The sequence below is a fragment of the Elephantulus edwardii genome, unplaced genomic scaffold, assembly GCF_000299155.1.
Source record: "Elephantulus edwardii isolate Elephantulus edwardi_28Jun2011 unplaced genomic scaffold, EleEdw1.0 scaffold00022, whole genome shotgun sequence".
Taxonomy (NCBI): Eukaryota; Metazoa; Chordata; class Mammalia; order Macroscelidea; family Macroscelididae; genus Elephantulus; species Elephantulus edwardii.
The window spans coordinates 15308877-15323520 of NW_006399772.1; the positions used below are offsets into that span (position 1 = coordinate 15308877).

General features: G+C 39.3%; 1 protein-coding gene across 1 annotated transcript in view; it reads right to left on the reverse strand.

Moving 5' to 3' along the window:
* Positions 1–11585, reverse strand: part of LOC102870738 (mitochondrial inner membrane protease subunit 2-like) — a 1092157-nt gene extending 1080572 nt beyond the window's left edge. The window contains exon 1 of the mRNA XM_006882643.1: positions 11451–11585. Coding sequence (XP_006882705.1) covers positions 11451–11585 — 135 coding nt within the window. The remainder of the gene's footprint in view (positions 1–11450) is intronic.
* Between the last annotated feature and the right edge of the window lie 3059 nt (positions 11586–14644).

Genomic DNA, 14644 nt, shown 5'->3' on the forward strand with positions numbered 1-14644 from the left:
AACAGACAAAAGAATGAACAGAAGGGTACTTGAAAAAGATACTATGAGCTCATCAAGCAAAACGTCCTCTCAACAAGAGGTAGATCAGGCACCTCTTTATCCTTTATGTTACACTTTCTTCTTGAGGCTCTATGATAAGCTCACATTTAATATTTCAGAATCAAAAGCTAACATGCTCACTCCCTTAGTAATAGCTCAATTTGAGCTATGTCTCCTTTTCAAACCTGCCTCCAGCAATACAAAAGTATATTTCAAACAGGTCATGACCAATGAGTGAGTCACAGAATCAATTTGATGGGTTGTGACCAGAATAGAAAATATGAGAGGGCATTGCACATAATAACAGTAATTACAGTTTAAGAATTGTTTGATGAAATTTTGTTGCAATTGTACGTATGTATGTATAATCAAAAATTGTATTACTTACTATTAGTCATAGTCAAAAAGGTTTGGAAAATTTCTGCCATAAACAGTATGATGAATCCAGCAAGGAGTTGAAAAGTCTTCAGGTGAATACTGCAGAAAAACCCTCAAATTGTAAGGAAAAAAACACCTTAATGACAGCAATTTCAATTTATCATGTTTCTGTGGGGTTTAATTATTCAGGCACTCCAATGCTTCAAAGGACAAATTTAATATGCATTTATTCAAAATCTCTCTGGAGAGGTAGGTGAAATAATATGGTCCCTTTATTTCAGAGTCTCACAAAGTAAGGTTAGTATTTCCCATGAAATATTGAACAATAACCCATGAAATACTGAAGTATTAACCCATGATTATTAATCCATTAACGTAGTCATAATTTATGAAATACTGAGTGAACAACACAAAAGAGTTTAAATTTACTATGTCAAAGAGTTTCAAACAAGTTAATGCCTGGATTCAGGAAAGGCGTATGAAGGAGGCTTGAGCTTAGTCTTAAAGGGAGAGTGACATAAGAAAATGAAGAGAGGACAATATCCCACATCCACTGTCTTTGAGTTGATTCTGACTACAGAGACCCTCCATCACATTTCCAAGACTGTGAATCTTCAGGAGACTATTCATCCTTCTGCTATAAAGCTGCTAGTGGATTTGAACCACTGATCTTTGAGTTGGAAGTGTAGCACATAATGCTCACTCAAAACATAAGAAAAACTCCAAAGGCTCAATGGCACAACACAGTAATGAGTGGACTTACTCCATATGATTGTTTAGAAAACCCAGTTCCCCCAGTCTCAGGGTTCCACTATTCCCTGTGGACACCAATCAGGGAAGGAAGGAGTCAGAACACGGAGAATTTGAGGATGGAAACGGCACCTTATTTCCACTCATTTTCCACTGGCTAGGAGAACTCAATTATGGGCCTAGATCCCATTGTACAAGAATGAGAAAATGCAGCCAAAGGCCAAAATAAAGCAGCCCCATTCCTAGCCAGGTGTCTACCTTACCACTGAAATATGCTTGACGTAACACAACACGCATGTCTAGATTCTGGAAGGGAAAGCTGAGAGTGGCCAGGGACCTTGAGAACTGCAAAAGGAAATGACAGCAAGCCCCCTCAGTTGTCTTTTGGCATTCCATGAAGAAGCCTGCAATCCAGATCTCCCAACAAGCAGGGCAAGAAAAGAATCCACACAAAAGTGTCTCCTCTATGCAGCCAAAGGATAATATTCATCCTAACCCAGTCAGACTCAAAAAGAACTTGTTTCCTACTGGCAATTTCTTAAAAGATCAAACATAAGTGTACATGTTGTTGTTGTTGTTGTTGTTATGTGCCATCGAGTGGACTATGACCAATAGTGACCCTGTGAAGAGTATCTCAGAACCTGCTCTATCCAGAGCCAATCCCACTGTCTCCAACATACCTAACCCCGTTACCCCAGTCACTGCCATTCCATCTCATCAAAAGTCTTCCTCTCCTGTACAAGCTCACTCCTCTTCCAAGAATAACATCCTTCTAAGAAAAACTGGTCTCTCCTGACAACATGCCCAAAGTTTGCGACACGGAGTTTAAAAAATCCTTGCGTCCAAGGAGCAAGCTGGCTTCACCCTCTCCAGGACAGACTTGTTTGTCTCTTGGCAGTTCATGGTATATTCAATATTCTTCTCCAGTGTCAGTTTTCCTTCTTTCATCCTTAGTCATTGTCCAGCTCTCTGATGCATAGCAAATAACTGCAGAGACAATGGCCTGGTTCAGGCACACCATAGTCTCCAGACTGATATTGTTTCTCCTTAGCACTCTGGAGAAGTCCCTGATAACTGATTTTGCCAAGGCAATTCACCTTTTGATTTCCTGACCCTGGTGCCAAGAGTGTTGACTGTGAATCCAAGCAAGATGAAAATGGTAACAATCTCAATCTCTTCTCCATCTATTATGGTGCCACCAATTGGCCCAATGATGAAAATCTTCATTTTCTTCATCCTGCCATGCAGTCTTCTCTTCAGTTTCAGTGAGCAAGGTTGTATAATCTACATAACCCAGGTTGTGGATGAGTCTTCAGTTCACTAATTGCACTCATACTGTCTGCCCAAGTCTCCAAAGAGGCCTGTGCAGGAGTGTTCATTAAATCATTGTTCACAGCAGGTCAAACATGGATGCAATCCAAATGTCCTTCAACTGGTAGTGAAGAAATCAAATGTAGTATTATCCATGCAATAGAGCAGTGCACAGCAGTGAAGAGAAATAAATGTCCAAAATATAATAGAGATAAACCACAAAAGCATTTAAGTAAAAAAGTAAAAAAAATCAAAAGACTAAGTAACCTATTGTTCTATTTACAGAAAAGGGAACTCTGGTGGCTGAGTGAGCTGTCACATGGCCAAGGCAAAGGCAGGAAGCTCTAATCCACCAGCAGTTCCCAGAGAGAAGGAGGAACAGTGTCTGTGTGACTTACAGCCTTTGAAAACCCAGTGGAGGGTCAGCTCTGACTTGGTTCCATTTAGTAGCACAGTAACAACAGCATTTATAGAAAATTATGAAGAAGAGATAACTCAATAAGGTCTATCAGGGGGTTAGAGGAGGGATTGCCTTTGAACAGGCATGTAAGATCTTTTTAGGATAAAAATGTTCTATAACTATTCTAATGACAGCTGTACAGCTGTGTGTGTTTTTTAAAATCACTGAATGACTTAAAATGCCTAAATTATATGTTATGTGATCTAAATCTCAATACACCTGCATTTCAAAAAGGTAAACTAAGTGGTGTCATGAATCAATATGTTATTCATCACCTCACTGCCATCAAGTTGCTTCCAGCTCATAGTTGAGCCTCTATCAGCTTTCTGAGGTTTTAAATCCTTTCAAGAGGACACTGTCCCTTTTTCCCCCTAGATGACACTGCTAGACTCAAACTGCTAGTCTTTTGTTTAGCAGTGCAACATGCCACAGACCACCAGAGCTCCCTATCCATGGCCTAGACACACCAATGTAGAACACACTGCCAATACTGTTTCATCGATAATCTCATTCCACATTTCCTTCTCCCATATATTTTAAAGCAAATCTCAGAGAATTGTAAAAATCATAAAGTTATCATTTTACTATAAATTAATAAAATTCTTATACTACAGAAGATTCTTAGAAAGCACAGAGCCTACCACCATTGGGTTGTTCACAATTCATAACTTCCCATCCTTTGGGTATCTATGGTTGTAAGTCTTTTTGGAAAGAGATCACCCAACTAGCGGGTTAAGTTAGCAGTTTGATACATTTCACACTATGCTACCAAGGCTACTGTCATAGAAAAAAAAATTTTTTAATATAGACACACTATTATTGTTGAATTAGTCAAACAATCTGTATTTTGGCCATTTAAAATATATATTAATATAAATATAATAAATATATAAATAAATATAATAATATAGAAAATAAATAATATAGACAATAAATATATAAATAAATATAAAAATATTTATATAATATATATATACACACACACACACTTTTTTTTTGCTTTCTCTTGATTTTTTTTTGTCCCTTCTTTTATTTCTTTAAACAGAGTGTATCAGTATTTGATAGTTCTACTACCACCATCATTTAAGGACTGATTCGCCTCTGGCCTCCTACAGCTGTTTCTTCCTTATAGTTACTATGCTTGGTTTGTTTTTACTATGATCATTTTACTGGTGAAGTTCATCGAAGTTTATCTGCAGGATTTTGTGAGACCTAGCTTCAGTCAGGATGAGCTACTCAAAGACAGTGCCACCCAAGTCCAAAGTAAATTAGTATTCCAGCTAGGTTTTTCAGATCCAGGAGATATGAATCCAAACCTCAGTGCCACAGTAAGGTTTTCCTCCATCATCACAGCCTAGGCAGGGATGAGTAAGCTCTTTAGCAGAGCAGGATTTTGGTTTGGTTTATTTGTTCATAATTCTCTGTAAGTCTAAAATTACTTCAACTTAAAAAAATTAATAATAATATCATGAAATCAGTATTTAAATAAATAATAAAACATTGGTTCTATAAAACAGAAGCATACAGTAATTCTATCATGGGAAGTAAAGAAAACCCCATGAAGAGACATTATAAAGTTATCACTCACCAACTGTTTCAGTATCACATATGTTCGTTGCTATAAATAAAAACGAAGCTACCTGAATTCTCTGTTAATGAGAGGTTACAGAACTACATAAAAACTCAAAACATCCTAAGAGAATAAAGGCCTCAGGTGAGGCTGTCCAGGCCAAAAGCAATTTTGGAAGAACACACACAGGTAAGTCAATAGCGCATTCCAACATTCAGTTGGAACTGCCTTCAAAGTCAACCTCACCACACCAAGGAGAAGAACTACTCAGCACAGAAGAGGAGTGCCAGGTGGCTCCCAGCATCCTGGAAGTGGAAATTCAGCAGGTACCCTAAAACTTCCTCACTCCATACATAAAACGGTGCTGTACAAATCACAGCATCTCTCTCTTCTTGAGACTCTATTTGTATAAAGCCTCTCAGAATGTCAAAATAAGAGTTACAACTGACAATGTCTGTTAAGCATTATTAAGCCCACTGTCGGTTTAAAATATAAATTGGAAGGGGGGGGTTGAGAAGGAGCAGGCCTCTTTGCTTGCTTTTTTGACAGACCCTTTAATTTTAAACTCAGCAGGAAAAGGGATAATGACTGCCAAGAGCTAGGTAGGAGTCTAAGAGGTTTATTACAGAGCAGGTGATCATACACAGGTTTCTCAAAGTCAAGACAATTTCAAACCAATAAATGTGTGTTAATGAGGGGAAACAATCTCCACACCGATCAAACTCTACTTTCTGTCATTTTCTAAGACATTCTACACAAAAACCTTTACCTGAAGACTGAGCGGCAGAAAAATATTTTGTAGCACCATTTTCCAGTGTTTTACCCTCTGCTTATGCAAAAGGAAAGCAAGCATTGTGGGAAATGGCATATTACAGAATAATTGCATCAAAATTGAAACAAAACTAAGATAATGACCCTCAACAGTGATGTCTTTTATTTGCTTTTTTCAAGTTTTAAATTGTAATTGTAAATGTGGAAGAAGTATACCTTTCATTGGAACCAGTGACCTCGCTGCAGGCATCTGTACTGAAATGAAATCTCAGACCCAGGAGGGAGGTCATTAAACTATTCCGAGGGCACCCTTTTACTCTAAAAGCCTCTGGAAACGATTGAAGTTCTAATTTGAATAATTGCAATCCACCTACATAAATTCCCTCTGTAGTTTCAACTGTATGTAATATCAGTCTTCATTTCCTGAGTGGAATTAATGTTGAGTAATGTAGTGCTTCTTTTGGGAAAGAAAAAAAAAGTATCTCCTTTCACAGGTTACTTTTCAGCAACAGGAGAAGGGATTCACGTGTTCCAGAGGGGAGCAGGTCAGTATGAATTATTATTAAACAGCAATTTGTGTCAGTATTCATTGTGTGCAGGGCACTGTAAAACTTGTATCTTATCAAATAAAATGGATGTTCCCACATGGCTTCATAAAAACAAAATGTTTCATAAACTAAATTCTATTTGCCATTCAATTGCATCATTATAAACTTGATTTTCACTTGTAACTTGCCTTGAGGTAACTGTGAGTCCTAATGTCTAGTTAGATACTTTTCATAAACCAATACTGGAAAAGTTAAGCTTAAAGAACCAGTGAGTAGTGTTTAAAAAGTATTGTTTTTCTTGTAAAAGGGAATCTTAAAAACAAGCTTCTTATATTAAAGCACAGCCAAGAGAATGCTTTCAAGACTTCAAGGTAGGTCTTACAGCAAAACACTGATATTCAAGGTCTGTGTCTAGTGTTAGCATCACTACCAGTGCATCTATTTGATAAACTCCTGAGATTAAATATTTAAATTGCTGAATATTTATTTTAAATTAGCAAGTCTACAAGTTGAAGAAAATGACTATGGGTCCATAACAATGAGGAGTTATTCCCTTGGCCCTAAGTTATCTCACATTGCAAGAAATTTAAAATAGGCCAATTTTTTCCAGAATTTCGTGATTCAGAATGTCAGTCTCTTCCCATGTTGCCAGTCTTGGCCTATAAAGACTGGAGTCATTCTAAGGAGATTCAAAAGGGAAAAGAACTCAAATTTTTATATTTGATTTTACATCAAATCAACCATACATACTAGAAGCCACACTGCCTGTGGTAGATGTAATTACTTTTAACAAATTTTTTTCTTCCCTCCCTACCCCCATCACTGCCATGGCTTCCCTGTGGGTGGGACATACTTCTCTGGGCAGAAGTTACTTCCCAAATGGAATGCAGACAGAGAAAAGTTTTGAAGTTCTAAGCTGAGATTTTTTGGGTTTTTTGTTTTGTTTTGTTTTTTAATTATTATTAAATTTTATTAGTTTTAGTGAACATTTACAGAGATTTTGGGTTTTCATTCATTCATTGTTGCACTGTTTTCTCTACCCTTCTCCCTAGTTCGTTCTTCTTCCCCCCCACCCTGAATGTCTGTTTTAATTGTCCAATTGCCACAGTGCTTGTCAAAGCCAGTTCTGATTAATCTCCTTTGTCAGTGTGTCCTTTGCCATTCCCTATCTCTCCTCCCTGAGAGACACGTCACCCTGATTCATAAGGAAAAGGGAATGGTGTATTCTCTTAGCTACTTCCTGCTGAAAAGGGACGCTGTAGGTTTCAGGGTGAAGATCTTCTCTCATTACTCTAAAGGGCCCCTTTAGCAGTAGGAAACATATAGACTATTATAGAGATTTATTTTGGAATTTAGATTCACTGTTATCAATTGTGCTTAGCCGTACATGTTCATATCCTTGAAGATGTATCATGGAACTGTTGCAGCCTAGAAGATACAAATTTAACTAACAAGTTAAAAGTACATGAGTAAAAAATTAAAAAGCAATAATATGCTGAGTAGAGGTTCTAATAGTGGCACAAATCAAGTTACAGAGGGAAGGTGGTTCTTACAATAAAAGGCCTATAGACTAGCACTTTGTCTATTATAGTGCACAGGTTAGGAACCACAAGATGTAGAGGCTCAGCTATGTCATTTATGCTTCTTAAGTCCTGGAGGAAATTCCATCTACCACTGGGTTGTTTTACAACTCGGAAGTTCAAATGCAAGGTAGAGGTAAAGTAAGGAACTGCTCATGAGGTTTTCCATCCATTCCAACAACTAAGAAACAGTGAGAAGAGTTGGGACCTCAGAATGTTTTTAGGACCAATTAGTAGGCTCTGTGTCCAGGAGAAAATGAATATACTTTACCAGTAACGTTAATGCTCACCCACAGCTCTTCTGGGAGGGTCTAAATCGTTGAAGCGTCCTCCTTTGTTTCCAGCTGGGAGCTGGAGCCTGTCAGTCCTGTCTGCCACGAGGACCTGATGTGGGCCACCTTGGCCAAGTGTCCTTCAGAGCCACACTTAAAGCAAATGAGTGGGAGCTTCCTCTCTACTCCCTTGCCTATATGTGGCTCTCATTTGTGACACTGTCAACTGAAGTGGCCCATAAGCTGAAGTTTTTAAAATGTGCTGAATATTTCCACTTAAATTCTTATGTCCTGCAATCTCCCATAAAAGAGGGAAACTCCTCTAGCTCCTGCTCCTTCTTTCCTGTTTGTCGTCAAGTCAGAACTGATTTATAGTTGACTTTCCAGTGGGTGTTCAGAGGCAGTAAACAGCATGGAAAAGCCTGCTCAACCTTTTCTCCCACAGAGCAGTGGGTAGATTCAAACTCCACGCCTTTGAAATTGCAGTACAGTTTCTTACCACTAGGCCACCAGAGCTGCCTTGCCAAATGGCTCCTTCCATAAGGGCTGACCTTTTCTCGTACCACTCCACTCCAAATTAAACTTTCCAGGCTCATTCTCCAAAATAATTCACTAAATAAAACAAATTTTCCTTTCAGGAAGTACCAAGCACTCATCAAGCATGTATTTGACAGCTTCAACATTAATCTTATTTAAAGATGTTATCTACCATCTAGGATTAACAATCTCTTCATTTCCTCTACTGAAGTTAAGGCTCCTTGATGTCAGAATCTGCGTCTGAGAAATCAGCCCCTCACAGCAACCAGGATAGTGTTTTCCATCACTAGCCATTTGACAAATGAGCTCTGGTGGGAATTCTAACTAACAGAGGATGAGCATCTCTGGCAGTTCGTATCCACCAGTAACTCAGGGGCAGAAAGACGAATAGTCTCCTCTCATACGACTTACAGCCTCCGAAACCTAATGGAAGGTCAGCAATGAACTGGTTCCAACTCTACAGCAATGGTGTGTATGAGTGAGCCATTTGACAGATAACCCTAGACCAAAAAGCTGTTGTCTGAAGAGAGCCAGGGAACACTGCACGATGTAAAGTCAGGAAAGGTATGCATCAGGGTTGTCTCTCTTCTCCATACCTATTCAACCTGTATGCTGAACAAATCATTCAAGAGGCTGGGCTCTTATGAAGGAGAATGTGGCATCAGGATAGGAGAAAGACTCATCAACAACCTGCATTATGCATATTGCAAAACCCTGCTCACTTAAAGCTGACTTGAAACACTGATGCAAAGCTTTCGATATGGATTCATCTCAAAATCAAAAAGACAAATATTCTCACCTATGGGCCGATAGGAAACATCAAGGTAGATGGAGAAAAGATTGAAATTGTCAGCAATTTCCAATTACTTGGCTCCACAATCAACACCCTTGGCCCCAGAAGTCACAAAATCAAAAGACATACCGTGTTGGGAAAGTCTGCTATCAGGGACCTCTCCAAAATACTGAGAAGCAATGTGTCAGTTTGAAAACGAAAGTGGGCCTGATTCAGGCCATGTTCTTTTCAATTACTTTCTATGGTTCTAAGAGTTAGACAATAAACAAAACGTTCTTATTATGTACTATCGTGTCGCCTGCAACTCACAGCAACCCTGTGTACAAAAGCTCTGAACTAGAAAGAATGAAACCAAGCTGCTCTTTGGAGGGTAGGATTTTGAAGCTCTGTCTCCCATACTTTGGGAATGAGGCCAGAGGGACCAGTCCCTAGAGAAGATCATCCTTCTTGTAAGGATGAAAGGACAGCACAGGAGAGGAAGACCCCAGAGGAGATGGATTGACACAGTGACTAGGATAATGGGGGCAGCTGTGTCAGAGACACTGACATTCATCAGGCAGAATTTTCAGGATTCAAGAGTCAAGAATAGCAGGTTGTGTTCCTTGCAGGATGCACAAGGACTCCCAGGATCTCTCCAGTCTGCTAGTTATGCATTTGAGTAATCAGTAACACAATAATATTCCAACTGCCTAAGAATTCTCTTATGAATTCTCTCAAACCCTATGATCTTGATGATGACCTTGATGAAATTCAGTTCATCAATGAACATGGTGGCAACTCTGTCTTCAAATAAGCTACATTAGTTAATACCCAAATCTTAGCATTGCCATTTCTACTTTAAAGCAATTTTGAGTTGATGATAGCTAATATAACCTGTTACACCTAGAATCCATTTAATTTCATAAAATATATACTCATACTCTTTGCTGTCAAGTTGGAACTGACTCATAGTTGATCTTCTGGTTGGTTTTCTGAGGCTGTAAATTGCATGTGAGGAGATTACTCACCTTTTCCCTGCAAAGCCGCTTGTGGATTCAAACTTTTGAGTTAGCAGTGCAATTCACTACAGTCTACACCATATCCAACATGGAGCCGTGAGTGGTGCTGTAGGTTAAACAAAGGTCTGCTAACCAAAAGGTCAGAAGTTCAAACCTACCACCTGTTCGCCAGGAGAAAGCTGCAGTAGTAGACTCCCATAAAGATTTACAGACTCAGTATTTTGAAACCCTCTGGGATAGTTCTACTGTCCTATAGAGTCAAAATGAGTCAGAATTGACTGGAAAAATAGCAGGACTGAGTTTGTAGTTAACACGTTGCTGCACACTTTTAAATTGAGGACTGTGCTTAGAAACACACATTTTTTTTCCTTTCATGTATTACAGTCATTTGCTGGCAACAACGTGTTAACATATGTTTCCTTTCTTTACAGAGTATCCTTTCCTCTTTTATTCTCTTTTGATTCCTCTAAGAATGTGAACTATTACCCTGAACTGTTGCCCTTATCTCAACTCACAAATAACAATGTGACAAATAAGGAAGATCGTCTTCTTCAGCACCACTTAGCCTGGCTTCAGGCTGGAGGTGCGCACAGGTCCAAGGCTGGGCTAATCGTACTAGCTACCCCGCCACTCTGGCCACTGTCAATTTGTACAGGATATAGATAAGCACAGACAGTCCAAACAGAATCAATCACAGAGCATCTTGAAGAATTCTCAAACTCAAATCTCTCTTGGACGGTGGTGAAACTGGGCACCTACAGGCGTGAGAGGTGCCAGGAGCAATGTGCCTGCCATGTGGAGAAAGATGGTCTAGGAGAACTAAGCCAAGCTGCAGACCAAAGGCTGAATGCCTTTGGCAGCATTCCGTTCCCTTGCTCCAGTTGCCCCTGGGGACTGGCACACTTTTGGCCTTCTCATGAACACAGTATAAGCCTTCCAATAAATTCCTTTTTTTTCCACTCAAGTCAATCCAAGCTGTTCTCTTGCAACCAGTAGCCACGGAAATTCTACATTATATATCAAAACTCCAAGGTAATAAATTTTAGTCCTTCGGGTCAATCCTAGGAATATTACAGGACACTACGGATCTACAACAAATCAGGTTATCAGACTGGCAAACTTCACTGGCTCCTCCAATGGGAATTGCCTCATTCTTTCATAAAACAGTCAATCTCCTGACTGGGAGCAAGTACAACATCCAGTGAATGTTTGTGAATTCCTCAGCTCTTAGCCCAGGCCATGAACATAGGTGTTTGGTGAGAATGTGCTGTGTTTCTATGGCTTCTACCTGGTCCTCTGGAATATTATCAGACCTAAGGTAAGGAGCTTTTTATAAAAAGAGTTCAGTTACAGGCCTTTTTAAATTTCTGTTCCTATCATATAAAAAAGAAACCGAAAGCTCGCTTGCAGTTCTCTAAGGTACACAGGTGTGTTCATGTTTACCTGCATCGATGCTCCTTCCACTCTTGCCACGCAGGCGACTCTATCCAGGAAAGTCACAGCCACGGGCACAGCCACAAAGAAGCCTCGGCAAAAGGTCCTGAGGTATCTTCTCACCCAGCCTTGAGACTGTGCCATGTCTAAAAAGAAAAAGGCATCAAGTATGACCAGAGGCTCAAGAGAGGGAAAGCAGATGGACATGAAAACAGTCCAAGAAAAGACAGCAAACTCTTAATAGATTTTTTTTTATTCATCACTGTAATCATTGGGATAAATCTGACTCCAACTCCCAAAAGTAAAAATATCATACATTTGCTTGCTAACTTCAGTGTAAAATTCTACAGGAAGGAAGGGAGGGAGGGAGGGAGGGAGGAAGGAAGGAAGAAAGAAGAATTAGAAAAGCAAGCAAACAATAAAACTGTTCCAAAACTAAACTTTACCCTGCTGCTGAATGATCACCAGAGTGTATTGTTACTCAGACTCCCAATGTTTCTTTTCTTCTTTTAAAAGAAATTTTTGTTGGATATCCCAGCTTAAGACTAATTCCTCCTGCCTCTCTGGCTACTAAGAGCGAATATATGACTAGGCTCTGATCATGTGATGAGCTTCTAAGACATTATGCACATAGTTTCCAGGTGTGCTGCTTTTTTCTCCATTTTATGGTAAGTGGTAAAGAGATAGTAATAGGGGCAGAAGTAGACAAAATGTTAAATTACTACAATTCATTAATACCATTAATACCATGTAATACCATATCATTCATTACTAGCTCTCATAGAGACTACAGAAATTTGATTAACTCTGAGAATTTCTAGGACTCATGAGATTCTTTAACTGTCTGATACAATGAAAAAATAGTGAGAGACCAAGATGACATAGTACAACCTAGTCAAACACAGTACGACACCAAGAACAGAAAATACCTCTCCTGACCGAACAAGATAAATAATCATTTTATTTGCTATCTCACCTAAATAAATTCCATGGAAACTAGTGAGTGAGAGAGAGCACAGAGAGAGGTACCTTATCCTCAGTGTCCTTAGGATGAGACTAGATCAGAGCTACTGGAATGCTCCCTGACCACATCAGAATAATACTTCCTATTTAAGTGAACACATCACTTTACTTCCAAGCTGATCTAAGATTCCTCTCCTCTCGAGAGAAGACCCAAGAAGCTCACAGGTGTGATCCAAACCAACTACCTTCCAGAAAGGCACGCTCTAGGCCATGATTTGGGCTTTTCTTAATTTCCTAAAAGTCACTCTACCCATGAAAGCTTTCTTTTAACAATATTAATCTTGCAAAGACTAAAAAACAGTAATTAATAGATGAGAAGGAAAGGAAATAGTTTAAGAAATACATTCATCAGGATCCAAGAGGGGGAGAAGGGAACAGAGGGTTGAGGACCGAGGGGGGGAGTGGTTAATCATAAGGTGGTACAATCCATTGGGTGGAGGGAGGGACGGGTAAAGAAAATGATGGGAAAGATCTGGTGTGGAAAACAATGTATATGAACCTTGTAAGTAAATCAGTATAAAATAAAAATTGTATTTTTTAAAAAAAGATATGCATTCATAAACTTGAAGAAAAAGATGGGGAAAATAAGTAAATGCAAAGCAAAACAAACAAAAAGGCAGAAATGTCTTAAGAATTCTGTTCAGCTAGCCAGTTGTACAGACTTTGCCTAGCGAGCTACACCAATGAAAGCTGACAGAAGAAAACAGAGAGCACTGCAAAGAAAAGGTGTTATAGGAGTCCTGAATGGCACAAAAGATTACGCTCAAGACTTTGAGCCAAAAAGTAAGCGGTTCAAACCTACCCTGAGGTGGGGTTCAGAAGATAGGCCCAGTGATCCTCTGAAAAGACCATGGCGCAAAAAGCCTTGTTGCACAGCTCTACTCTGTACACATAGGATTCAATAAAAAGGAGTAGGTCTCATCAATTAGAGGCCGGGGTGAGGGAGGGGTTTGTTACCACCTAAATAGTCACTATTACGGAACCACCTACAAGTGGTTACATCCAATCAACTGTATATCTCATGTCATTCTGAAGATGTACTTCCTTGTGAAAACACACCCAAGTGAAGTGAATATAGTGATGAGGCTTGGCAAAGTTGGATCTGGTAGGTAAACGTGATTTACTTAAAAGCCGGTGTAAACTGGACACTTCTAATTGTGTTAGCAATCAAGTATAAGCTGATTAACTATATCTGATCTCGTTTATAATCAGCTTGGATGGGAAGCCTCTGTGTGGGCAAACAGGATCTTCTGGGTGGGCCTTTGTATTTAAAAGTTGGTCTGGTCCTACCTGTGAGCGAGCTTTTAGCTTGGTGACGTTGGATCCTGGTGGGTGTTTGAGATCTAATTGAAAGCTGGGGTAAAGTGTTTGGACAATGAAATGTTGAAAGATACTATGACAATATATTGAATGACACAGAAAGCATCAAAAAAAGATGGAGGGAATACACAGAGTCACTGTACCAGAAAAAACTGATTGACACTGAAAAATTTCAGGAAACAACATATGAACAGAAGGTAATGGTCATGAAAGAGGGAACGGAAGCTGCATTGGAGGCATTGGCAAAAAATAAGGCCCCAGGAATTGATGGGATACCAATTGACTTGTCTCAATTAACAGATGCAGCCTTGGATACTCATCAGTCTATGCCAGGAAATTTGGAGGATGGCTGACTGGCCAACAGATTGGAAGATGTCCATATCTGTTCCTATGCCAATAGGGCTATTCAACTAAATGTGAAAATTCTCTAACAATATCATTTATATCACATGCAAGTAAAATACTGCTGAGTACCATTCAAAAATGGTTGGAACAGTACATAGATAGGGAATTGCCAGAAGTTCAAGTGGGATTTAGAAGAGGCTGTGGCATCAGGGATATCACTGCTGATGTTAGATGGATCCTGGCTGAAAATGAAGAATACCAGAAGAATGTCTATTTGTACTTTATTGACTATGCAAAGGCATTTGACCATGTGGATCATGACAAGTTGTGGCTGATATTGAGAAGAATGGGAGTCCCAGAGCATTTCATTGTTCTCATGAGGAATCTATAGCTGGACCAGAAGGCTACTGTGAACAAAGCAGGGGAGCATTGTATAGCTTGGATTTGGAAAGGGAGTACATCAGGGATTTAGTCTATCTTCATACCTGTTCAATCTATATGTTGTTGTTGTTGTT